The following is a 25,719-nucleotide window of genomic DNA, read 5'->3' as shown; positions in this document are numbered from 1 at the left end:
GAATCAACCATTTCTTTAAGGATCCCTGGTTTCCTTTATTGGAGAATGGCATTTAGGGGCCAAGGTCTGAATGACGGGTGTCATCATTACTGCTGCTGCTGCTGAGTAGCTTCAGTCCTGTCCGACTCTGTGCGACCCTGTAGGCGGCAGCCCACCAGCCTCCCCCGTCCCTGGGGTTCTCCAGGCAAGAACACTGGAGTGGGTTGCCATTTCCTCCTCCAGTGCATGAAAGTGAAAAGTGAAAGTGAAGTCGCTCAGTCATGTCCGACTCTTCGTGACCCCATGGACTGCAGCCTACCAGGCTCCTCTGTCCATGGGATTTTCCAGGCAAGAGTACTGGAGTGGGGTGCCATCACCTTCTCCACATCATTACTACTAGGCCTTGGCAATAGACGGTTTGAAATGTGTGTTTATATATTTTTACATATGCATCAAAATATATACAGGCATATACTTATCTGTATTTACTTCTATTCATACAAAAGTCCATGGGGTCACAAAGAGTCGGACATGACTGAAGTGACTTAGCACTCACTCATACAAAATATATGCACACATATATACACCCATCTTTACTTCCGTGGCCAGCTCTGTGTGTGAGCGAGTGTGTGTGTGAAGGAAGGAAGGAAAGTTTGAATGAACTCAGAATCTGTAGAATCAATATGAGTTTGTGAGTTCACACTGGCCTTCCCTAACTTTCCTAATTATTCTTTATTCTACAAGTTCTCTCTCCTTTTTTTTTCCTTTGTAATTTATTTGTTGAATAAGTTGGGTCATTTGTCCTTTATTTCCACATTTTAGATTTTGTTGATTGTATTTTTGTAATGTCATTCAACTTGTTTCTCTGCTGACTTTATTTCGAGTAAATTGCTAGTTAGATAAGGTGCATGACCAGGTTTAACTTTCTGGCAAGATTACATCATAGGTGGTCTAACAGCAGGTATGTAGTGTTTGATAGCCCCTGTTTTTATGATTTACTCAGTCAGTTCAGTCACTCAGTCGTGTCTGACTCTTTGCAACTCCATGAATTGCAGCACTCCAGGCCTCCTTGTCCGTCACCAACTCCTGGTGTTCACTCAGACTCTTGTCCATCGAATTGGTGATGCCATCCAGCCATCTCATGCTCTGTCGTCCCCTTCTCCTCCTGCCCCCAATCCCTCCCAGCATGAAGGTCTTTTCCAATGAGTCAACTCTTTGCATGAAGTGGCCAAAGTATTGGAGTTTCAGCTTCAACATCAGTCCTTCCAATGAACACCCAGGACTGATCTCCTTTAGGATGGATTGGTTGGACCTCCTTGCAGTCCCAGGGACTCTCAAGAGTCTTCTCCAGCACCACAGTTCAAAAGCATCAATTCTTCGGCGCTCAGCTTTCTTTATAGTCCAACTCTCGCATCCATACATGACCACAGGAAAAACCATAGCCTTGACTAAACGGACCTTTGTTGGCAAAGTAATGTCTCTGCTTTTGAATACGCTACTAGCCATTGATAATAGCAAAATGATGATAATTTAATGTCATCAATCCGTTTATATAATAGCTATATACTTATATTAAGAAAAACTTGTTTTTCATATCTCTTCAGTTACTCTGGGGTGTAGTTCATACAGAAAAGACAAAATAAGAGTTCCCTGAAATCTTCCAAAGGTGACTGTGTTAGTTTCTTGCTGCTGCTGTGACAAATCACCACAGACTTGGCTGCCTCGCAGCACAGACTTCTCCTGTGGTTCTGGAAGTCAGAAGTCTGGAGTGGGTCTCACCGTGGCAGGGCTGTGTTCTTCCTGAAGGCTTTAGGAGAAAATCCATCTCCTTGTCTTTTCCCGCTTCCAGAGGCTGTCTGCATTTCTCGAACCGTGACTCCCATCCATCTTCAAAGCCAGAGCCGGCTGATGGGATCTCTTTTGTGCTTCCCTCTCTCACTTTTAAGGATCTTTGTGATTATGTTGGGGGCACCTGAATAATCTGTCTGTTTCAAGGTCAGCTGATTAGCAACCTCAGTTCCATTGGCAACTTTTTGCCGTGTAATCAGCATAGTCAGAGATTCTGGGGATTAGGGTGTGAACATCTTTGGGGGGCCATCATTCTGCCTATCATAGTGACCAAAGGGTTTTTGTTTTATTCAATCATTATGAACTCATGGATTAAAAAAACATTTTTTTTGACCTGTATTAGTTCATTGTCAGTCATTATCTTTGATGTCCTAATTGTCCTATCTTTTGACAATGAAAAAGCTTATTCAGGTTGATTCCTGAGTTCTTTGGACGTGAACATGGAGTCTCTCATAGAGTCTTTCTTTGTGGCATGATGAGGTGTCTGAGCTCATATTATATATTCCTGCCCCAGGTCTGGGATCATCCCTTTCTATAAGGCACACTCTCATGTGATTTGGAGTCACCTGGAGTGCTTACTAAGGGCTCCCAGGTGGCTCATGGTCAAGAGTCTGCCTACCAGTGCGGGAGACACAGGAGATGTGGGTTCATTCCCTGGGTTGGGAAGCTCCCCTGGAGAAGGAAATGGCAGCCCACTCCAGTAGTCTTGCCTGGAGAATCCCCATGGACTGAGGAGCTGGGGGGCCACAGCCCACGGGGTCGCAAAGAGTCAGATGCGACTTGGCAACTGAACACGCGTACACGGGGGGCTTATTGAAACAGATTGATGGGTCCTCCCTGTTTCTAGAGTTTCTGATGTAACAGATGTGAGTTGGGGCCCAGTGATTGGTGGTGCTGATAACGCTGTTCTAGGGACTACACTTTGAGAACCACTGTTTTAAAGGATGAAGGAAGTTTTTTTGTTTTTGTTTTCGGTGAACGATGGTATTTTGCGACTGTAGCCTGCATGCTAGGGAGGGTATTGATTCTAGGTTTTCTAAGTGAAAGGAAAGAAATAGTCGAATGTAAGTTCCTATTCATATTTCCAATTCAAATTTAGAATTACAGGCTTTAACTTATTTTATATTTGTGTTTGTTTTCTGAGGCTTGGTTCTCATGATCGTAGTGATTACTTATTTAATAAGCATGCATGCATTTATACACACGCAGTTTCAGAATAACAATACAAATATCACTTCCTGCCGCATGATTACTGAAAGCGGTCGAGGGTTTCTGCAGCAGTTCCTTTGTCGTTGGAGAAAGATCCCACTAGGGATGTAGAGATTACGCGACTTTTTCGTTATTGGAATCACTTCCTCTCTGTCTGGTTCGCCAGTCAGCTTGCTGCACAGTTAACTTCTCCTGTGTCTTGTGCTTTCAGCTTTAGGAGCTTCTCATTTAATTTTAAAATACTTATCTAAACATTTAAACGCTTTCACCGTCACATCTGTAAAATGAATCTGCTCTTTCCTCTGTCTTGCTCTCTCCGTTTCCTTGCAGGCAGCCATTCCTTGTGATGAACTAAGTGGCCGGGTGCTGTGCGTACTGCTTTTTCTCTTGGGGTCCGCACCGCCCTCCGCCCCGCACACCGTCCTGAGCAGTATGTTTGAAAGATCCCTCGAGGGCGGGAAATGGATGCAGTCCTCATCCCTGCTCCCTTATGGCTTCTGAGTGCTCATCCGCGAGCAGGCGCGAGCGTGGGTCCCTCTGCTGTAGGCGTTTGCGGTGTCTCCAGCCTCTTGCTGTTGCGCTTCAGTGTTACAGACAGTGCCTGTTTTGAGATTGTTGAAATTCACACTGTACTGTTTGATTTCTGTGTTTTTCCTTAACATTATAACTTGAGCATTTTCCATGTGTTGTAAATGTCATTTAAGACAGTTTATTTTTATGATTGTGAAAGTAATACAGACTTAGAGCCTTGAAGAAGCTCAGGAAGATCAATATCAATACAAAGTCACTCATAATCCTTCTACTTAGGGATACTGTTATTATTTTGATGCGTTTCCTCAGAGCCTTAAAAATATTTTATGTAAGCAGTTAGAAGACACTCAGCATCATATTACATAGTGTCCTGCTTTGTTTTTACTCTTAATTGTGATGTTTTTATACTATGTGCTTTTTTTAAAAATGATTTTTAATTGGGGGATAGTTACTTTACAATGTTGTGATGGTTTCTCTCACACATCAACATGAGTCAACCATAGCTGTACATATCTCCTCTCCCTCTTGAACCGCCCTCCCATCTGCCTCCCCATCCCACCCCACTAGGTGGTCACCGAGCACAGCTCTGGGTTCCCTGCATCGTACAGCAAATTCCTCCTGGCTATCTCCTTTGCATATGGTAATGTTTATGTCTCCGTACTGCCACATGCTTGTTATAATTCTGTGTTGGCACATTTAGTTTCTTCCCAGCTGTTTCAGTATTGTAAATAATCTTGTGATAAGTGTATGTACCTGAAGCTTTCCCCAAAATTTCAGATTATTTTTAAAGTTGGTTTTCCTAAGACCTTAAGTAAGGAGGAAGCTCATGTTTGTTAATCATATCTATTTGGCTTGCTTTCTTACAGCAGTAAGGTAAACAGGTGAAAGATTGTTACCTTGAGACTTGTCAAGCAACTTCCATTTTTTCTTTTTCTTCCGGTAGGACCTTAGAAATGAAGTTGAGAAATTACGCAATGAAGTGAGTGAAAGAGAGAAAGCAGTGGAGAATTGTTACAAGAGTCTGTTGAGTGAAAGCAATAAAAAATTGCAGAGTCAAGAGCAAGTGATCAGAAGTCTCAGAGCAAGCGCCGCTCAGAAGGACTTGTTGCTTCAGGTACCACGCTTTCCTTTTTGTATTTACATATTCTTATTTCAGCATAGGTTTTCTTTGTTGTTGTTATTGTTCTCTAAAAACTCTTTTTCAAGGATGCTTATAAAAAGGTGAGTCTGGCAAAAAAAGAGGGTGGTCTTCACTGCTATCTATCAGAGCACTTTGGAGCTTTCTTTATGCCATTTGGACCCCAGCCTCCGTAAGTCTGGAAAAAACAAAAGGTCCGAGAAGAGAAGGGGCTTAGTATTAACAATTCATTTGGGTTTTTCTGTTAAGTTCCTGCGGGCAAACTTGGCTGAGCTTTTCGGCAAGGCCTGCCTCGGGCCGGCCTGCTTGGCTCTGGCGCCCGCCTGCGTCTCTTGCGGTCCTGGGTTTCCATTGCGCCGTGCTCTCCCTCTCCACTGCACTCCTCTGTCTGTTCCTTTCTGTCTTGGGGCATCCTTCTCATTTGATGGTACAGGGGATTTTTGATTCAGCTCAGAACTACGGGTAACCGTGCTGGAGGGAGCACGGGTGTCTACCACTGCTCCCTCCTGAAGCCTCACTGCCGTCAGTGAAGGGGTGAGAAGGTCTAAGCACCCACGACCAGAAGCATGGGAGTGGTGGGGAGCAGCCCAGACGGGAAGGTTGCTGTCTGGGGGAGCGGATGTGCAAATGGTAACCGTTGGTTTGCCAAAAAGTTTCTTGGCATTTTCCCACACCTTCTTCCCCTCTGTTTCATGTTTTGGGGTTGGAAAGCCAAGCAGGAAGAAGCTGATTGATCCACAGAACCCAGAAGGGCTCAGCGGGCGGTCAGGCTCCCTTTGTTTGCAGGAGATGTGGCTGGGATGCTGGGCGGTTAGGTGGCCTTGTGGTCACCAGCAGTGCACGGGAGTTTTGCTCTGTGGAGGCCATAACCAGAGACGCTCTCGACTCCATCCAGAAGAATGTACAAGTTCAGAGAGAACACTAAATGTCAAGACACAGTTTAGTCTTGTGATCTAAGTGAACAGAACAAAGCCATGGCTGCTAATTCTAAGAAAAGCAAACAGTTGAACGTGATCGCAGACGTCACTGTGTAAGGCTGGGCTGTGGACGGCACGTGTGTGGCTTTGTCTCCCGTACCCTCTGGGGGGCACCCTGGTGCCGGCCAGAGGGGACATTGGCAGTGACTGCCACCGTCCTTGTCGACACCAGGCTGGGTGCTGCTCTCTCGGTTGTAACGGTGCATGAATGGATTTGTAATTGCCTGATGCTGGCGGCTGACGGAAATTATTTAGAGGATATCTGGGTATTGTGAAAAGAGTAAATCTTCCCTTAAAGAGTTTGGGACCATCTCTTCGTATTTTTTTCCTCTATGAAAACTCACATGATTTGCTTGTTTGCTTAGAAATTCACTGAAAGAGACTTGGAAGCAGTGCAGCAGAGCTGTGCCTCAGGGACGGCAGAGGACCCCGAGTTCAGGAGTGGAGGCGCACCAGCAGAAGAGCGCTCTTCCCAGTCACCAGGCGGCGAAGGTGTCTTCTCAGAGGTGAGCCCGCTTGAACCTGGACATTCACACGCAAATTCGTGTTCTTTCCTGACACATAGTTCTTGGCTCTTCTGATCTGAAGATCCTCCCAGGCCTCCTTGCTAATAGTTGAGCTGCCAGCAGGTAGGAGGAGGGCTTCTGTGTCTTCGTCCTTACAGACTGGTATCCTTCAGCCAAGTGTTAGTATTTGCGCTGTGCAGGAAACCTGGAAACCACAGCTCGTTAAGACAAGCCTCATATTTGCCTCCTAGGGTCCACCTCTGAAGAACTGTGTAATCTCGAGTAAGAACATTTTCCAGTTGACGTGAACACAAACAGTGGCACAGCAGGCCCTTCCTGATCTGGCCTCAGGCTAGCTTTCCGTTCTCCTTCTCTGACAACAGCTCACCTCCTGCGGATGTGTGGAGGCGTGTCTGCCCTGCCCCGTGCCCTGTGTGTGCTGCCTCGTCAGCCTGGGATGCCTGGTCCTTCCCTGCCGACCTGGCGGCTCCTGCACACTCTTGGGCTGCCGCTTAATGTCGCAGCTCGGGGGCTGCTCCCCTCCCTCGGGACCCGAGCACCCCGGCGGGGGCCCCAGGGGAAGGGAACGGTGTCCGTGTCTGAATCCCAGCGCCTGCCCCGTGCCTGGCCTGGATGTTTGTTGAGTGAATGACTGATGGTACGGGTTTGTAGAGATGCCTAAGAGTGTTCTGACCCGAAGCTTGCCTGTAATGCAGCGAGGCACCCAGAGATGGGAAAGGAAAGGAGTTTATTGTAGGCCAGGCTTTTTTTTTAAGCTTGCCTTTGATTAAGTTCAGGCATTCAGAAAACAAAGAATTCTTACACAAACTCGTTCTCTGGTGAATGATCGTGACTTGTGGTTTTTGTGAAGGATGATTCTTAGAATAACAGCTGGTGTAGCCTGGGCACGCCATCAGAACAGACTCGGGTGCTCGGGCTGGAGTGGGCTGCTGGAGGCCTGCTCTTGGGCCAGGCACTAATCCCACGGCTGCTGGGTCTTGGGGAGGGGCTGGGGTGCTCGGGTGCACACACCAGGGGCTGTTTTGTAACTGGTGGAGAAGTGGTTTCCGTGTGTTGGCTCCGGTTCCGGCCGTGGCACTGCGTGTCCACTCTGTCAGCCCTGGTCTTGGAGGGCGCCGTTGCTGAGCCCTGGGAGCTCTTTCTTCGCTCTGAGCACTCCTGAATTTGCCATTTCTTGAATAAGAGTGTCGGTGTGGACTTGGCCTTCGTACTGGGCCAGGCGTCTGGAGGCCTGGGTTCCTCTCTTCGCTTGTGTCTTCTCTTGAGTGACCGTGGGCAGGCACGGTAACTGGATCCCGGAGGCCTAATGTGTGATTCTGAGTGGCTTACTGTTCCCTGACATTGACCGAGTTTAATGGGATATTAAGATGCACAGTAACCCATAATCAGGCGCAGTCTGTGTTTTAACTTTTGAAAACATTAGCGTGTCCTTAATGTGCCCTGTGGGCTGGTCTCAGGCGTCCAGCACAGGGACTCAGCTCTGCGTGTGCCTGCCTGCATGCGTGCCGTGTGTGTACATGGCCTTTAAGATTTTTATTTATTTTTATTTTTTTGCTGGCACTGGGTCTCTGTTGCTGTCTGCGGGCTTCCTCTAGCTGTGGCGAGCGGGGGCTTCTCTCATCCCAGCTGGCGGCCTCTGGAGTGCAGGCTCGGCAGTGGTGGCCCTTGGGCTTAGTAGCTCTGAGCCGTGTGGGGTCTTCCCAGACCAGGAGTTGAACCCATTACCCCTACATTGGCAGGCAGATTCTTAACCGCTGAGCCACTATGGAAGTCCCTATATATTATTCTTTTTGAGATTCTTTTTCAACATAGGTTATTACAAGATATGAAACCTAGTTCCCTGTGTATAGAGCTGCTGCTGCTGCTAAGTCGCTTCAGTCGTGTCCGACTCTGTGTGACCCCATAGACGGCAGCCCACCAGGCTCTGCTGTCCCTGAGACTCTCCAGGCAAGAACACTGGAGTGGGTTGCCATTTCCTTCTCCAGTGCCTGAAAGTGAAAAGTGAAAGTGAAGTCGCTCAGTTGTGTCCGACTCTTAGCGACCCCATGGACTGCAGCCCCTGTCCCTGGGGTTCTCCAGGCAAGAGCACTGGAGTGGGTGCCATTGCCTTCTCCAGTGTATACAGCAGGTGCTTGTTTATCTGTTTTGTATCTAGTGGTGTGTGTGTGTCTGTTCATCCCAGATCCCAGCTTATCTTCTCTCCTCTGCCCCTTTGGTAGCCACAGCTTTGCTGTTCTATGTCTGTGAGTCTATTCCTGCTTCTTAAATAAGTTCATTTGTATCATTTTTTTTTAGATTCCACACGTAAGGGTTCTCATATGACATTTGTCTTTGACGTCACTCAGTATGAAAATCTCTAGGTCCATCCACGTTGCTGCAGATGGCATTATTTCATTCTTTTTTATGGCCGAGTAATATTCTCTTACATATACATATGTATCAGTCAGTTCAGTTCAGTCGCTCAGTCGTGTCTGACTCTTTGCGACCCCATGAATCGCAGCACGCCAGGCCTCCCTGTTCATCACCAACTCCCAGAGTTCACGCAGACTCATGTGCATCGAGTCGGTGATGCCATCCAGCCATCTCATCCTCTCGTCCCCTTCTCCTCTTGCCCCCAATCCCACCCAGCATCAGAGTCTTTTCCAATGAATCAATTCTTTACATGAGGTAGCCAAAGTATTGGAGTTTCAGTTTCAACATCAGTCCTTCCCAAGAAATCCCAGGGCTGATCTCCTTCAGAATGGACTGGTTGGATCTCCTTGCAGTCCAAGGGACTCTCAAGAGTCTTCTCCAACACCACACTTCAAAGCATCAATTCTTCGGTGCTCAGCCTTCTTCACAGACCAACTCTCACATCCATACATGACCACTGGAAAAACCATAGCCTTGACTAGACGGACCTTTGTTGGCAAAGTAATGTCTGCTTTAGAATATGCTATCTAGGTTGGTCATAACTTTTCTTCCAAGGAGTAAGCGTCTTTTAATTTCATGGCTGCAGTCACCATCTGCAGTGATTTTGGGGCCCAAAAAAATAAAGTCTGACACTGTTTCCACTGTTTCTCTATCTATTTCCCATGAAGTAATGGGACCAGATGCCATGATCTTCGTTTTCTCAATGTTGAGCTTTAAGCCAACTTTTTCACTCTCCTCTTTCACTTTCATCAAGAGGCTTTTTAGTTCCTCTTCACTTTCTGCCATAAGGGTGGTGTCATCTGCATATCTGAGGTTATTATTGATATTTCTCCCTGCAACCTTGATTCCAGCTTGTGTTTCTTCCAGTCCAGAGTTTCTCATGATGTAGTCTCAGTTAGTTCAGTTCAGTCGCTCAGTCGTGTCCGACTCCTTGTGACCCCATGAATCGCAGCACGCCAGGCCTCCCTGTCCATCACCATCTCCCGGAGTTCACTCAAACTCACATCCATTGAGTCAGTGATGCCATCCAGCCATCTCATCCTCTGTTGTCCCTTTCTGCTCCTGCCCCCAGTCCCTCCCAGCATCAGGATCTTTTCCAATGAGTCAACTCTTCTCATGAGGTGGCCAAAGTACTGGAGTTTCAGCTTTAGCATCATTCCTTCCAAAGAACACCCAGGGCTGTTCTCCTTTAGAAGGGACTGGTTGGATCTCCTTGCAGTCCAAGGGACTCTCAAGAGTCTTCTCCAACACCACAGTTCAAAAGCATCAATTCTTCGGCGCTCAGCTTTCTTTATAGTCCAACTCTCACATTCCTACATGACCACTGGAAAAACCATAGCCTTGACTAAACGGACCTTTGTTGGCAAAGTAATGTCTCTGCTTTTGAATATACTATCTAGGTTGGTCATAACTTTCCTTCCAAGGAGTAAGCGTCTTTTAATTTCATAACGTACTCTGCATATACATTAAATAAGCAAGGTGACAATATACAGCCTTGACGTACTTCTTTTCCTTTGTGAAACCAGTCTGTTGTTCCATGTCCAGTTCTATCTGTCGCTTCCTGACCTGCATATAGGTTTCTCAAGAGGCAGGTCAGGTGGTCTGGTATTCCCATCTCTTTCAGAATTTTCCGCAGTTTATTGTGATCCACACAGTCAAAGGCTTTGGCATAGTCAATAAAGCAGAAATAGATGTTCTTCTGGAAGCTACACACACACACACACACACACACACATATACATCACTTAAGATGTGTACATATGTGTGTGTGTATACATATATATATATACACATACAGCTACATGTACACTCACACACACACACATACACACACCACATAAGGTGTGTACACACGTGTGTACACACACGCCATGTCTGTTTCATCCTCTCAGCGATGGGCGTCCAGCTTGCCCCATGTCTTGGCTGCAGTGGACGTGGGCACGTGTGCCCGTTCAGGTTAGGGTTTTCTCTGGACGTTTGTCGGGGGTGGGAGTGCCAGATCACATGGCAGCTCTGTTTTAGGTTTTTAAGGCGTCTCCATACCTTTCTCCCCACTGCTGCACCAATTTTATACCCCCACTAACAGTATAGGAGGATTTTTTTTTTCTCCGCACTTTGTCCAGGATTTATTATCTGTAGACCTTGTAATGGTGGCCATTCTGATTGGTTTGAGGTCATACCTTATTGTAGTTTTGATTTGCATGTTTCTAATGATTAGTGATATTGAGCATCTTTTCATGAGGCACAGTTTGTTTGGAAATAAGATAGCAGCCCATCAGGTTTTCTAGATGGACAGATCGTCACTCATTTGAATATATTTAGTTAAACTTTACTATTGTGAATCATATTTTAGAGATGTAAACAGTGGTGTAAATGTTGAACAAAGCATTTCTGAATTTGTTGGACAGTTGAGTGCTGTGAAATTTCGTGTCTCCAGTTTGGTCGTCTGTGTCCCCTTGTCTTCAGTCTTTTGTGCTAATGGTTCCTATACGTCTTAGAACCACAAGTATAAAGTCATCCCGTGGGCACTGCAGTTGTATTTTAGATCCTGGTGGTGTGTGAATGACTGCAAAAATACTTACGTATTTTAGCAAAGGTTTTAATTCTGTTCTGCAAGAGTGATTGCAAATTGAGGGTAAACGATTATAAATGATCATTTAGGGATTGGAGATTTCTAGGTGTCAGTTTAAGAAATCCCAGCTGTTGCAGCGTACAGTATATTTCCTCCTGAGAAAGGTGTTCTTTTCAGATTGTAGTTCTTTCTTTGTAGAAAACGTGGATTTTTGTTTTTTTTCTTGCTCTGCCCTTGGCTGTTCTGTGTTGACTTTAGAGTTTATTCTCTATCCATTTCTATGAAGAACTTGAGGCTGTCATGACATCTCCACTGACTCTGGGCAGTCTGTTTTCCTTCTAATCATGTGTGATCCTGAGAATTATTGCTGGATGGTCAGGGAATTGAAGGACAGAGAGTAAGACACACTGACCATGTTTAACTTGCCGCAGCCAGAGATTTATAGGTTGGCTATTGACATGGTTGGGACATCACTGCTCAATTTCCCGAGTAGTAAAACAAATGTCTTTGTTGCAGAGCTGTGACATAGCTCCTGAAATCGACCAGCCTCTATCTACCAGGCTACTGAATTGCCCTGATTACCAAGGAGTGAGCGATTAAGCTTACTTTTCACGTGTCTTCACCTCTCCAGATTGAGGTCTGGGCATTCCATGTGTTTCCTTCAAGTCACTGAGGAAACTGGTAGAGCAGACAGTGCCTCGGCTTTGGTGTCGGCCTGTCAGTTCTGCTGCTTGTTAACTCTGTGACCTTGGGTAAGTCACCTCCTCTCTGAACTCACCTTCCTAATCTGTAAAATGGGGAGTTACACGCTACCTCCTGAGATGATTAGAAATAACATATGGGCATCAGTTAAACTGCTTTTGATGGCAGGCTGTAGGATCCAAGGCTGAAGAGTTTGAGCAAAATAGCAATGAAAGGGAGTGTGTATTGGGAACGTCCTGGAGACTCACAGGTGCCAAAGCTCCAGGGCTCTGCCTGGTGTGGAGGGGCAGGGTGGAGGGTGGGGGGCAGGGGCTCCTTGTGCTCCCCCTCGGGCCACCTGGCCCTCTGCTTCTGTGCCGAGGAGATCCAGTGGTGTTCAGCTCTGCCCAGGGAGCCAGATGACTTCACTCTAATCGGGCATGACTCAACGCCGGGGACTAGGTGATGGATGGAATGGGACCCAGACGGCTCCAAAGAGTTCATTTGTTTAACATGGGTGAGCGATTTGCTTCTAGGAAGACACTGCCTCACTCTGACTTCCATTATGCAGAATACCCACAGGGGTCTCTCCTCTTCAGACTCATATTGGTCCCTGTGTTTGCCTTGTACCTTTGTACTCAGCATTTCAGCATCTGTGGCAGCATTTGACCTGTGCCAAGCAGTGTACCTGGCTCAGGATGACCCCTTGCCCCGAGGGGTCCGCAGGCCTGTGAACACGCGGTTGGTCCATGGGCTGTGGGTGAAGGTGAATTGGACGCCTTGGGGCTGGAGGAGGGTTAAAGGTGTGAGGAGGGTGGTCCTGGAGGGGGCTGCCTGCTGGAGCGTGGTCTCCAAGGAGGAGGGGCTATTCCCCCTGGGGAGCGCAGGGGGAGGGGTTTCCTGGCTCCGTGGAGACGGAAGGCCAGGAAAGGGAGCGCAGGTGTGGCCAGCTGGCAGGTGGAGGGTGGGGCCCGAGGCGAGCAGCGGCTGCCGGAAGGAGGGGAAGGGGCCCAGCTGGGCCCCAGGCCCCGCACCGCAGCGGGCGGTCTTCTGGGGCTTCCACCCTGGCTCAGGGCAATCCAGGTCAGGCCCCCAGGGTCGGGGTTCTTTCCCTGGGTGCGTCCGTCCTACAGCTGGAGTCTACACCAGCCACCCACCCGAGGTCCATATTCACTCGTCTTTCTTCCTGGTCCTCCTCGGTTAATTATGTACCTAAGCACACATTCTGACTGCCACTTAATTGCTGAGTGGACTCAAAACCGCGACCTGTCCTCTTGGAGAATCAGTTTATTCATCTGCGCGGTGGGAAGGCTGATGCACCTGCTGGGCTGGTTGTCGGCGTTGGAGATGCCCTGTGTGACGGACCCGGCCTGGGGTGTGGCAGTGGTGACTATGGCTGATGCTCACCACGTGTTTACTCCGTGCTGGGGGTCAGCGCGAGAGTCTCGTGCAGATTAGCTTAGCTCATCTCTTTCACAGCCCTGTGAAGTGTGTAGAATTATTACCTCTGTTTATAGGTGAGGATATGGAAGTGCAGAGAAGCGGAGTGACTTGTTCAAGTTCATACAGCTAATAAGGACGGTCACATGCTCTTAACCATCCCTGCCTCTCGTGGTAGATGCTCACGGCGTAGTAGGTTTTCTAATTTTCCTTGTCGGTGTTGACTAACCTTTAATGTGGCTGACCGTGACTGTGTCACATTCCCCAAGCTCCCAGGGCTTTGCATCCATCGTGGGTCATACATGGGTGGATTGAAGGGCTCAGGCCCTGGATCCTGGCCGCCTGGGTCCACACTCTGCCACCCCACTGTGACTCCATGCCTCGGTTCCCTCATCACCAAAACGGGGAGACTGGTAAGGCCTGAGCCCACTGGCTTGTGAGGATTACATGGGAAAATGCGAGAGAGTGCTTAGCACCATGGCTGACGGCCTCTTCGTCTGGATACCCTGGCGAGTTCCTCGCAGGCGCTCCCCAGGGCCCTCTGTCTGCGCGCACGATGTGTACGTGTGGCAGCTGGTGCTGAGGACTGTGTACGGAGGCAGCTGGGCACACCTTGAGCCACTGACCTGTGACATGAATTACAAAAGGGCCTGACGTTTCTAGCGGTGTGGGTGGCTGATTTCTCATGACCCAACAAGTGGGTTAGCATTTGAAACCTTTCATTGGCAGGGTTGCCCTGACTGTGGTGGTGTTTTTTTTGGTTCAGGTCTGGAAGCATAGCAGCGTTCTCCCAGCTCATGGGCTCCTAACCTTTTTGTCCTCTGCATCCCTTTGGTAATCTGCTGGAGCCAAGGCCTTCTTCCCTGGGAAAGTATTTATATGCAGAAAATATGTGCACAGGTTTATAAAGGAAACCAGTTATTTTGAAATTTGATTATCAAAATATGAGAAGTTGGCTGTAAATATAAAAAACTGGTGCCGCTTTCGAGTGGCGAGCAGTGACTGCAGTAGTTTTGAAGTAGTGATAGGAATAAATGTTTTGAGATGCCCGCAGTGTGTACCAAGTGCCTATGTTTCTTCTGCTGACCAGATCTCGGGAAAGCACTGGTGCTGTCCTGCTGGGGTTTGTGGCAGTAGCAGTGTCCTTCAGCTCCTCAGTGAAGAAAATGCCAAACCTCAGGTAGAGGTTAGTGGAGATAAAGATGGAACTTGCCCCTGCTTCAAGTTTGAGTGTCCATCGGAGTCGGAAGCACCGTCTCAGGACGTTACCTGAGCTTTAGGAGCCAGGCTCAGGCCACGTGAAACGTGAGGACCGTTTGCAGCCCCTCTCTGCACAGACCAGGTGTCTTCCTGGCATTCGGGCACCTAGTCTGTGCCAGGGGTTGTGCACACATTAACTTTCCTTCTTTATTTTTACTTTTTCTTCTTATTTTGAAATAATTTCAGATTTATAAGCAAATTATGAGAATAAAGTACTTGAGTGTGCGCTCCTGTACGAGGGGACGCAGCCCCGTGTGACACCATGCGGCCGTCACACCAGAGGCCGGCGGGGACCTGCGCCGCTGCCGCCCCTCGGGCTCGTTCGCGTCTCACCCGCTGGCCCGCTAGCGCCCTTCCTCACCGCAGGGGCCAGTTCAGGATCACGTGCTGCATCTCACAGTCTTTAGTCTTCGGCCTTTTTGACGCTCATGGCCCTGAGACTTCCGAAGTGTCCAGGCCAGGCCTCTGGTGGCGCGTCCTTCAGGTGGGTCTGCGCGACGCTTCCTGGTGACAGGATTCAGCCGAGGCCTCTCTGGCAGGGTGTCCTGGGAGCGAGGCTGAGTTCTCAGCGTGTCCTCTCCGACGGCACGTGGCTTAGACTTGTCCCTTCCCGGCCCTGCTGACTTGGGTAACTGTGAGGATGATGTCTGCCTGGTCTCTCGACTATGCAGTTGCTCTCTTTTCCTTTGTGATTAGTATTTGAGGGGAGGTATTCTGAGTTAGGTAAATTCTCCGATCTTCAAACTCTTGCCCATCAGCTTCAGTCTCCTTTTATGGAGGCGGAACTGTTTAGTACCGTGATGGTTAACAAACGGCGGTTCTTCTAACTGCATCATTCCTTCTCCATTTGTTAGTCATTTTTCTGTAAAGAAAAGCCTGCTCTTCTTCCCATCTGCTAATTTACCCATGGCCCTGTGGACATGAACTTCGGTTTTACTCAGTGGGTTGTATTTGTTACTGTTGTTATTTTGATGCTCAAATTGTCCCAGGCTTGGCCTTTTCAAACTGGCTCCTGTATCCTTTTGACAATGCTCCATTATTTAAGCACTTCCTTGTTTTCTGATGTGGCAGAATGCTGTAGACATGGATTGGTTTTGACTTTTCTTGCATCAGTACTTGAATTGGCCTCTTCCCCTGGGATCCTTGGTTCCTCCAGCACACAATTGAACTTTTATCTGCTTATAAGTCTGTAAAGTGGTGACTCTTTCCCACCATTTTTCAGGTGGCTCTAGTAAGTAGCTTCTTGAGGCCCCAGAACTGGTAAGTGCCAGAGCCAAGATCTGAACTGTAAAAAAAGCTTCACATTTCTGGAATTCATAAAATTATATACCGCTTCGTAAACGAGGAGCCTGAATCTCAGGTTTGCAAAGCTGTTAGCTGAGGTCACATAGCTAGCAAGTGGCAGAGGCCCACGCCGGATCTCTTTGTCACGGGTCTGCTCACAGTGCCTTGGAAGCATGCCCCCCCGACCGCTTCTATTTCACTGTAAGCCCCTGTCCCTAATATTGTCAGGTTTTGTTTGAGGAATTCCTTTTCTTGGGAGTAAGAACACACGTGGAAAGGCAGCCTTCGTAGTGTTGTGAGAACGACGGCCTGCAGCTCTGTGGGCGTGCGGTCTCACCGAGGGCAGCCAGGCAGCAAGATGCCCCTTCCGCAGCAGCTAGCGTGCGCACTGTGGACGAGCCCCGCGCGCCGCCGCCTCTGCCATGGGCGGTCGTTCCCCACTCCGCCTGCAGGTGGCGCTCTCCGACTGCGGCCTGATCCAGAGACTGGCACAGGGGACCACCTTTGTTTGGATTTACACACCAGAAGCGTCCACATATGTTTGCATAGTGTAAGGATGCGCTCTTTCAGAATTCTTCTCCTAATGTCAGATGCCCCGTGTCACTTTCAGGAAAAGCAACAGTTAAGCTATGAAGAGCTGATTCAGGTCGTGAAGAAAGAACGGGACATCTATGCACACCTGGTAAAGTCTCTGCAGGACTCAGACAGGTAAGGGTTTCTGTTTGGCCGTGGCACACATACAGAACACGCACATATTCTGAATAAATGCTGCTAGTTTCTGAGGCAGCAAAGACTTCCCACTTTGCTTAGGAAGCTTAAGATACTTGGACAGGGATTGCCTTTTTAAAATCAGGTATTCCTATTTCCTAGCAAGAGTGGTATGATTTTTTTGGCAACAAATATAGGATAAAAGGGCTTCCCAGGTGGTGCTAGTGGTAGAGAACTCACCTGGCATTGCAGAAGATGTGTGAGACACGGGTTCGATCCCTGGGTCGGGAGGATCCCCTGGAGAAGGAAATGGCAACCCACTCCAGTATTCCTGCCTGGAGAATCCCATGGACAGAGGAGCCTGGTGGGCTACAGTTCATAGGCTTGCACAGAGTCGGACACGACTGAAACAACTTAGCACGCACATAGGATAAAAATATCATTAATACTAATTACTCGGGTTTTTACCAGACCTTATTATGGATACAGAAAGTGCCTCCATGTGTGTTATCTCTCGTGACCCCCACTGCCGCTCTGAGAGGTAAATGGCATTACTGGCCCTGTTTTCCATAATTAGGATGTGGAGACTTGGGGAGGTGAGATGACTTGTCTGAAGTCTCACGGGTGATAAGTGACGGCGGCATGTCTGTCCTGGCGTGGCCTGTGTCCTCACAGGACTGCCGCGGCGGGGTGGTGCCAGAGGCATGGCGAGAACGCTGACGGTCAGCTGGTGGCCTGGCTCCCACCCTGGCTGGGTCCAGGCAGCTGACACCCCTGGGTCCCTCTGGGCCCAGCCCCAGCTGGCCTCAGTGATTTCTCCTATCCAGAGGTCACCTCTCTGCATGGTGGGATGGTGACAGGTGGAAGGGTATCAACGTCTGGGCTTCGTTTCACAGCTGCACAGAAGCGGATGGGGTGGGCGGGCACGCCAACAAAGGACGACTGGCCTCGGCCCCCGGCTGTCAGGGCAGGCTGCGGGTGGGTGTGGGCTCATGACGTCAGCTTGTCTTCATCTGTTTGTGTCTAAAGTTTTCCATCATAAAAGGTTGAGGAAATTCACCCTTCACCGCTCCTTGTCTTTTGCCACAAGGGAAGCCAAGAATACTGGAGTGGGCAGCCTATGCCTTCTCCAGCGGATCTTCCCAACCCAGGAATCGAACCAGCGTCTCCTGCAGTGCAGGTGGATCCTTCACCAGCTGAGCCGTCATACGTAGAGTCCTCGCTGTCCCCGGGGCCGGGTTCCCTGCCTCTGCCTTCAGTGGGGTTCTGCACCCTGCTCTGCCCCCCACTCATCCTCGAGCATTCGAGGACCCCCCCTTGTCGAGAGGCCCGCACAAGCCCCCAGGACAGGCGCCCCTCTGCGTTTCTGCCCTCACGACGGCCCTCCCGTCCCTCCATCACTGGTCTGTGATGGCTGGCCGCCTCTTCTGGCCATCAGCGCCTGTGGGCCAGCGCCCTCTCTGCTGTCCGTGTATCCCAGTGCTTGTCACAGGGGCTGGCACGCAGTAGGCCCTCGGGAGATACTCAGTGGATGAATTCCCTCTTTAAAGTACCCCCCTCTCCTGCCCCCTAGGCTTCCCTGGTGGATCAGAGGTTAAAGCGTCTGCCTGGAATACAGGAGACCCGGGTTTGATCCCTGGGTCAGGAAGATCCCCTGGAGAAGGAAATGGCAACCCACTCCAGTACTCTTGCCTGGAGAATCCTGTGGAGGGAGGAGCCTGGTAGGCTACAGTCCATGGGGTCGCAAAGAGTCGGACACGACTGAGCGACTTCACTTTCTCCTGCCCCCAACTCTTCTACATTGAGATAATGTCCAGGATTTTTAATCTGAAGTGAGTTTTAAGGAAAATGAAAACATCCTGATGAAATTCTGGAGTCACCCTCACTCTGAAAGGGAGCTTCTTTAAGAAGCCTCTGCTGCTCGTCATTTTCACCTGGGGTGGGGTCGAGTAGTCTGGGGGCCTCAGGTGGGGAGTGGGTGAAGCAGGCTTAATCGTGGCGCCCGCCCTGACTCTGGGTGCCCAGAGGCTCTGTGGGTAGAAACGACTGCCGTCACCCTCCTCAGCATCACAGGTGGCGGCTCTGAGTTCTGCAGGCTCTTCCTTAATGAAGCAAAACGTGCGTGGCACCAGGGCGGGCCAGGACCGCGTCTAACAGGGATGCTTGAAAGGTTTCCTGTTCATCTTCAGAGTCGAAATGCACTCAGCAACTCTCAGCTCCTGGATGAGTCGCTTTTCACCCTGAGCCTCAAGATACACATCGATACTTGTGCGCTGAGATTGCCCTGCCTACAGGCCTATCTGTTTTCCTGCCTCCCTGCCTGCCGTAGAGGGTTGTTTAAAACATGATGCTCATACGTGAAGTCCTGATTCCCGGCACAGAGGAAACACTCGATAGATGTGACGCTTGTTAAGACTAACAGTGATGTGAGAAGTGCCCGTGTGCCTCAGAGTCCCGTTGTGCACACACTCAGCTTGCAGGGGGCTGTGAGCCCTCAGACCGTGCTGTAGCCAGAGGGCAGAGCTGTGGGCTTGGGGGCTTAGCCGCCCTCGGGGCTGCTCACCCCCGCAAACTGGCAGCGAAAGGTGGGTGACGAGATGGGTGACGTACTTGTAACTGAAGTTGGTAAGAGCGGGGTGGGGAGAGAGCAGCTGGCCACGGACAGCTTTCTGATTCATTCCTCACAGCAACACTTCAGACCCGTGTCACAGAAATGGATGTCTGCTCCCGGAGATGTTAAGGGTATTTCCAAGCCCCTGCACTTAAGGTTCTCAGCGCTCAGATCTCCCTGGCTCTTGAGCCGAGGCCCTTACTGCACAGCTCTCATCTTGAGGACAGGGGGCAGTTTGTCTTTGCCTGTGACTCAGATTTTCTCATTCTCAGCACTGTTGGGATTTGGGGCTAGATAAATTTTTGTCAAGGGCTTCCCAGGTGACTCAGTGGTGGAAGAAGCCACCTGCAATGCAGGAGACGCAGGTTCGATCCCTGGGTTGGGAGGTCCCCCGGAGGAGGAAATGGCAGCCCACTCCAGTATTCTTGCCTGGGAAATCCCGTGGACAGAGGAGCCTGCTGGGCTATAGTCCACGGGGTCACAAAAGGATTGGATACAACTTAGTGACTACACATCAACTTCTTGCCTTGAGAGCCTGTCTTGTACATTGTAGAATGTTTAGCGACAGCTCTGGCTTTTGCCACCGCGTGGCAATGATACCCTCCCCTGCCCCGATTGTGATAACCAGCGCTGTGTCCAAATACGGCCACAAGTGCCCTGGAGGGTTTAAATCCTCTCCAGATGAAAATCGTGGCTGTGACTCAGGAGTCGCAGAAGGTTGGGCTTGTAAGTACCTGCTGTTTGGGAGTCATTAACCTACGTGGAGGAAAGGAAGTGATGTTTATCGAGCATCTTTGTGTGTGTCGGGCACTGTGCTGAGCTCTTTCCCTTATGGCATCTCACTGACTCCTCGAAACACCTGAAGGAGAGGCACTGTGCCCGCTTTACAGGGGAGGTCAGGCGGGTGAGCTTACGGCCGCGGTCCTGGAGCCTGTGAGTGCTGGCGCCCTGGGGGCAGGGTCCCCGGCTCCTCCCGGCTCCTCCCCGGAAGGATGAAGGGAAGGATGTAGGCGCAGGGCTGTCCTTCCTCTCTGAGTGAGCCTCCTTTTGTTCCACCGACTCCTCACGCCTTGCAGGGATCCTGGAGTTGGGGAAACAGGAATGACAGACACAGGAGCAGCTGTGTGCTTTTCACCCTGTCAGAAACCAGAGAAAGGAGTGAAGCAGTCAGCTCTTCCCAGCTCTCATCGCAGAAGCTTCGCTGAAGCAGTCTTTCTTTTTTTTTCCCCTGGTTAAATGTGTCTGCAGCACGACCGCATCCGAGCGAGTGCCGTGCTGTGACACCTCTGTGAGGTTTTCCATCAGCCTTACAAATTGATCATTATGATTGTCTTGAAATGGAACTAGGTACAAGTTGCTGGGTGGGCCCCTTCCCTGGCAAGGAGGCTGCCTCACAGTGAACCATCTTCAAAGCAGCGAGCATAGGAGATTAGGCATGATGGTTTATTTTCCTTCCAATTGATGTTGATTTCTTTGTGCAGTTCGATGGACGGAGCTGGAGGGAGTCGCTGGAGGAGAAGGGGGACTTGAGTCTGTGTCACTCATATCTTAGAGCGTCTCCTTACCATTTGGGGCTGCGGACCCTTCTAGAACAACCTGATGAACGCTGATGAGCCCGCTCCCTAAAAAAAAAAAAAAAATTCCACACATTGATAAATTCTTTCCTACATTTTCTAAGTGTTGATGGACCTTCTCGGGGAACAAAAGGTCACGTGCAAGACAGAGTGACGTATTTCTTGGTATTTAAAACAAGCTTTCTGACGCGGTAAGGCATTTCGGTAGTCGCAAAGCATGTTCGTTTGCTTTGACCCAGTCTTGCTGCGAGGAATCTGTCTTCAGAAGCTGACCTAGGTGAGAAGCAAGCCTCTTGGTGCAGAGACTTTGAGGGAAACAGTACGTATGTTACTCAGGTGTCTGCTGGAGCCCGTGTCCCCGCAGGAGCCGTGGGGCAGGTTCAGACCTCTGCCACACGCTCCCCCGCGGGGCCCCGCCTGGAAGCACGCTGTGCAGTCTGGCAGCCGCTAGCCGTGTGACTGCACATGTTTGAGTTAACACACTAGGCATTCGGTGCCTCGGTGTGTAGCCACCTTTGAGATGCTCAGTAGGCACGACCCACTGGTGGGTGTACCGTGCGCATCTGTGCAGATACAGGGCGTTCCCATCACTGGAGAGAACTCGGGGGGGACGGTCCTCCGCCCAGTCAGTGTAGGTTCTGGGAGGTGGGCTTTCTCAGGGCCTCCCCTGAGCTCTGGGTTGCTGGTTTCATGCAAGCCCTCTGCGCGGGTGAGTACCGTATTGTTACATCGTCCCACCCCTCAAACAAAAGTCCATTTGCCTCTTCACCTGTGAATGGCCAGCCCGCCACTCCAGTCTGCTGTTAAGCCTCGGTCGCCCCTGCACCCCCTCCTGTCATCAGCTCTCACGCGGCCCCTTTTCTTTCTCTTGTCCCTCTTGCCCTTCGCCCTTAACCTCCAGCGCCACCTCTTTCTGGGTGACACAGCAGACGTTCTAGAGCCTTCCTTCCACGCCCAAGCCTGTGCAAGACAGTGTTCCAAACAGAGAAACATTCCGAGGAGTTAAATGATTTCTACCTAGCTACATCTGGAGCAGAAACTTGGGAAAGGACCCAAATGTTCTCTGATAGGGGAAGATTTAAAGTAAACGCTGGGCCGTTTACCCAGTTTAATATTGTTTAGTCATTAAAAGTGATGCTTGGAAATTATTCCTGAAAACGGAGGGAGGTATTTAAATGAAGAATGCACAATGTAGTTTTATATGTCCAGTATTATTTCAACCTTTTAACAATACTCAGGGAGAAAGATTAGAGGGAATACAGTCTGCCATATGTTCTTTGATGTTGGGGTTGTAGTAATTTTTGCTTTTTTCATACTTTTATACTTAAAAACATTTTTTTCACTTTTATATTTTAAGTGTTCTCTGAACCTGTATTTACTTTTATAGCCAGAAAAAGAAAAAAAAAGACAAACACCTCACAAATGACATAAAAATCAAAGGAAGGCTGGCTGGGTTTTGCATCTTATAGCACGAACAGATCTTTTATAGATTCTGGTATCCTGTTTTTCCAGTGTCAGCGCCCTGCAGGCCGAGTTGAGCAGTGTCTTCGCCCTGCGGAAGCGGCTGGAGTGGGACGTGCTCTCGTACCAGCACCTGCGGAAGGCCCTGGAGGAGCAGATCAGCGAGATCCGGCGGCGGGAAGGTACTCGCTCCCTGGCACGCGTTCCCCGCGGCGTGTGCACCTGGAGGGCCGTGGCTGAGCTTGGCAGGAGTCCTCAGGCTTCAGTAGGAGACGGAGCACCTTGGGGCTTTCGTCTGGGGAGCCTTTTTTGCAGGGACAGTGTTACTGCTGCCCTTCTGGTCTGGACTCAGGTGGCTTTGGCCGGTGGCGACTGGGGCCCAGCACGTTGCGTTAGTTCCCAGAGGGCCAGCTGCGGGACTGCTTGCTTGCTGCCGCCGCTGTGTTCTGCATCATTTGACTTCTAGCTCCAGATAACCTCGGGGCCTCGACATCCCCTTTGCCGGAGCAGCAGCCCTCATTGCCCCAAACATCTGGGCCCGGCCTCCCCAGGCACCCACTGCGAAGACGCACGGGGGTGAAACTGCTGCTTCCTGCTGGAGTACTGCTTTTCAAACTGTCGTGTCCACAAGGGGCCATGATTAGGGAGGGTCCCATGATGCCTGCTTTTCGAATCGCCCTGGGAGGTCCCGTGGCACCTGCCCTGCCGTGCTCAGGACAGCAGCATTTGGCCCCCTCTCTGGCTAGAACCAGGCTTCCCTGGTGGCTCGGATGATGAAGAGCGTACCTGCAGTGCCGGAGACCCGGGTTTGATCCCTGGGTTGGGTAGATCTCCTGGAGAAGGGAATGACAACCCCCTCCAGTATTCTTGGAGAATCCCATAGACAAAGGGGCCTGGTGGGCTACCGTCCATAGGGTCGCAAAGAGTCAGGCACAACTGAAGCAACGAGGCCTGCATGTGCTGGCTAGAACCTGGCTAGACTCTGGGCTGGTATCTTCATCCTTTCCGTGTCTCTAGCCGGGTGCTGGCATGTATGCTTAAAGTCAGTCATCGCAGTGATGACTGACATGTCAACATGTCTTGGGCACCTGCTGTGTACAAGGCACAGTGGCAGGCTCTTAACGCCTCACCCCGATCCTGACCGTCAACCCATTGGGTAGAATAGGCGCTGACATCACATCACAGGTGAAGACACCCAGATTTGAGCCAGGACATCTTCCTTTGACGTCCAGATAACAGCATCTTACTTTGAAGTAAAGATACAGCATTCGGAGCGTATCAGCTCTTCCCCACGTGTGCTAAGCGAGATCTTGCTCCCCTCAGTGCATGGCTGGGCCCCTCTCTGCCCCCGCGCTCCCTGTGAGAATGTGAGCTTTGCTCAGAGAAAGCAGAGCCTTCCACGGGTGACCCAAGACTCCCCATCACAGATCTCACAGGCAGCTTCTCCTCTCAGTGTGGACTCGCTGCTACGCTGGACTCTGGAGCTGGGAAAAAACACATCAGGCACTTTCTATTTCCCTAGAGTTCTACGCTTGAGGGTCACATCTGATTTTTCTAAACAGAATCACTCCCTTATTTAAACTGAAAAATCACCATTTACTTGTGCCACTCAGAATGGTCTGCAGACACAACACTCGATACGCCAGTTATAATTCAGAATCGGCCCCAGGGAAAGCCTACGGCCCACGATGAGCATGGACATTGAGATACCAGCCTGTAGAGACCCAGAAAGAGGGCTCCTGCCCCAGAGGTGGGGCACTGAACTCCCTACGAGTGCTCACGCCCCTCCCGCCCCCTCACCCAACTCAGAGTGCCTCAGATGGACCGTGCTGGGGTGGGTCTGGGAAGGATCTTCTTCTAATGTTCTGTTTCTCTCCTCCTTTCTTTCTTTCTTTTTTTTTTTTTGGTGCAGAAGAAACATTTTCATTTTATAGTGATCAAACGTCTTACCTGAGTATTTGCCTTGAAGAACACAATCGGCTTCAAGTGGAACATTTTTCTCAAGAAGAGCTTAAGAAAAAGGTATTGACTTCATTAACGTTCAGTGCTTTGTTAGTTATCTGTTGTCTCTTGGGTTCCTGGTCAGAGGTGTAAGGTTCTGAAAGCCCTGCTCCCTGCCCCTGTTGCCTCTCTCCCTGCCCGTCTTTGTTCTCTCCATGTACATTCCCTGGAGAGCCCATCACCACCGTGTCTGATGCACTCTTTCTCAGGCTTGAGGACCCCCACCCAGGCCCCTTCTCCTCCAGGAAGCACCCCATCCCCCCTGGGATTAGCCCTCTTTCCCTCTGGTCAACCTCCTCTCGTCTTGTACCTGATTTCACTGTTGTCCTTGCTGTATTGATCTATAATTATCTGACTGTTCTTCTGTATGCCCCGAAGGCCGTGGACACCTTAAAGTGAGTGCATCTTATTTATTTCTGGTTTCCCAGTGCCTTCCTGGCATATATAGTGAGAGTTAATAGATGGTTTTTGAAAGAATAAAGGTTCAGGTTTGGTCAATAAATCTTTTCTAAAACTTGGAAAGGTCTTTCCATGTGTTGATCATTGGTGTGGTTAGGATGGTTGAGTATTTCAAGGCTCTAAGAGCCATTGATAAGAAGAAGTGTGAACTCGGAGGACACTGTGGTTTATTATGAAATGATCACCTGTGTGTGCCAGGGTCAGATTCTGTCTTGGAATAAGTCGCATCCTGGCAGAGCAGACGGACGTGTGTCTGAGCCGTGCCACTGCCGAGTGGGTGCCCGGGGGGCTGTGACAGGCAGAGACGTGAGGTGCAGGGCAGCAGGCGGAGAGCGGTTATCTGTCTGGTGGGGGCGGGAGAGGGGAGGCCCTTCCCGGATCAGAGGAAGCATCTCAACAGAGATGAGACCTGAGGTGGGTTTTGGACAATGAGGAGGAGTTTATCTAACTAGAAAACTTTCTCAGCAGAGAGGGAGAGGGAAAAACAGCAGATACAAGGTACAGAAAAGATAAAAGGGAGAAGTGTAGGAGTTTAGGCAAGTTCAGAGGAATGCAGCAAGACGCACTGAGGCATCTGTTCGTGTTCTGAGGATGAGGAAGCTAGAGATGGTCGTAGCCACGGTTGGTCCCTACTACGGCTGTGTCACGGGCGGGAGCTGGTTCCCTTGGCTGGCACTCTGTGGATGTTGGCAGGATCAGACTGTCTTGCTCTCCCCTCTGTAACCCCCTTCAGGGTTGGGTCTGATTGGTGCTACGTTTGGGTGCAGGGGACGCCTGCTCTGTGTGGTGAGGTGGGGTCTCCCGCTTATTTCAGGGGCGAGTGATTGCCCCTTGAAGAAGTGTTTGGAAAGTCACTGACCACTGGGATTTGAAGCTTGCAGGAAATACAGGCGGTGTCTGATCAGCTGCTTATGTACCTGACCTTGTGAGGCCTGTGCCTTAAAGGAGCGCCTTGGCCCGGGAGTCCAGGCCTGACTCTGCTTTGTGCGGCAGCTGCCCTTGCCCAGTTGCCCTGGCACTCTGGCCAGTGTTGTACGTCACTGAATT

At 50.0% G+C, this 25,719-nt stretch overlaps 1 protein-coding gene across 1 annotated transcript in view; it reads left to right on the top strand.

The window, feature by feature from the left end:
• Positions 1-25,719, top strand: part of CDK5RAP2 (CDK5 regulatory subunit associated protein 2) — a 179,749-nt gene that overhangs the window by 78,071 nt on the left and 75,959 nt on the right. The window contains exons 13-17 of the mRNA XM_068973752.1: positions 4,511-4,681; positions 6,048-6,188; positions 16,469-16,566; positions 22,264-22,394; positions 24,125-24,234. Coding sequence (XP_068829853.1) covers positions 4,511-4,681; positions 6,048-6,188; positions 16,469-16,566; positions 22,264-22,394; positions 24,125-24,234 — 651 coding nt within the window. The remainder of the gene's footprint in view (positions 1-4,510; positions 4,682-6,047; positions 6,189-16,468; positions 16,567-22,263; positions 22,395-24,124; positions 24,235-25,719) is intronic.

Source organism: Capricornis sumatraensis, chromosome 6 (genome assembly GCF_032405125.1).
Source record: "Capricornis sumatraensis isolate serow.1 chromosome 6, serow.2, whole genome shotgun sequence".
Lineage (NCBI taxonomy): Eukaryota > Metazoa > Chordata > Mammalia > Artiodactyla > Bovidae > Capricornis > Capricornis sumatraensis.
Note: the sequence above shows the minus strand (reverse complement) of the source record. Positions and strands in the feature narration are given on the sequence as shown.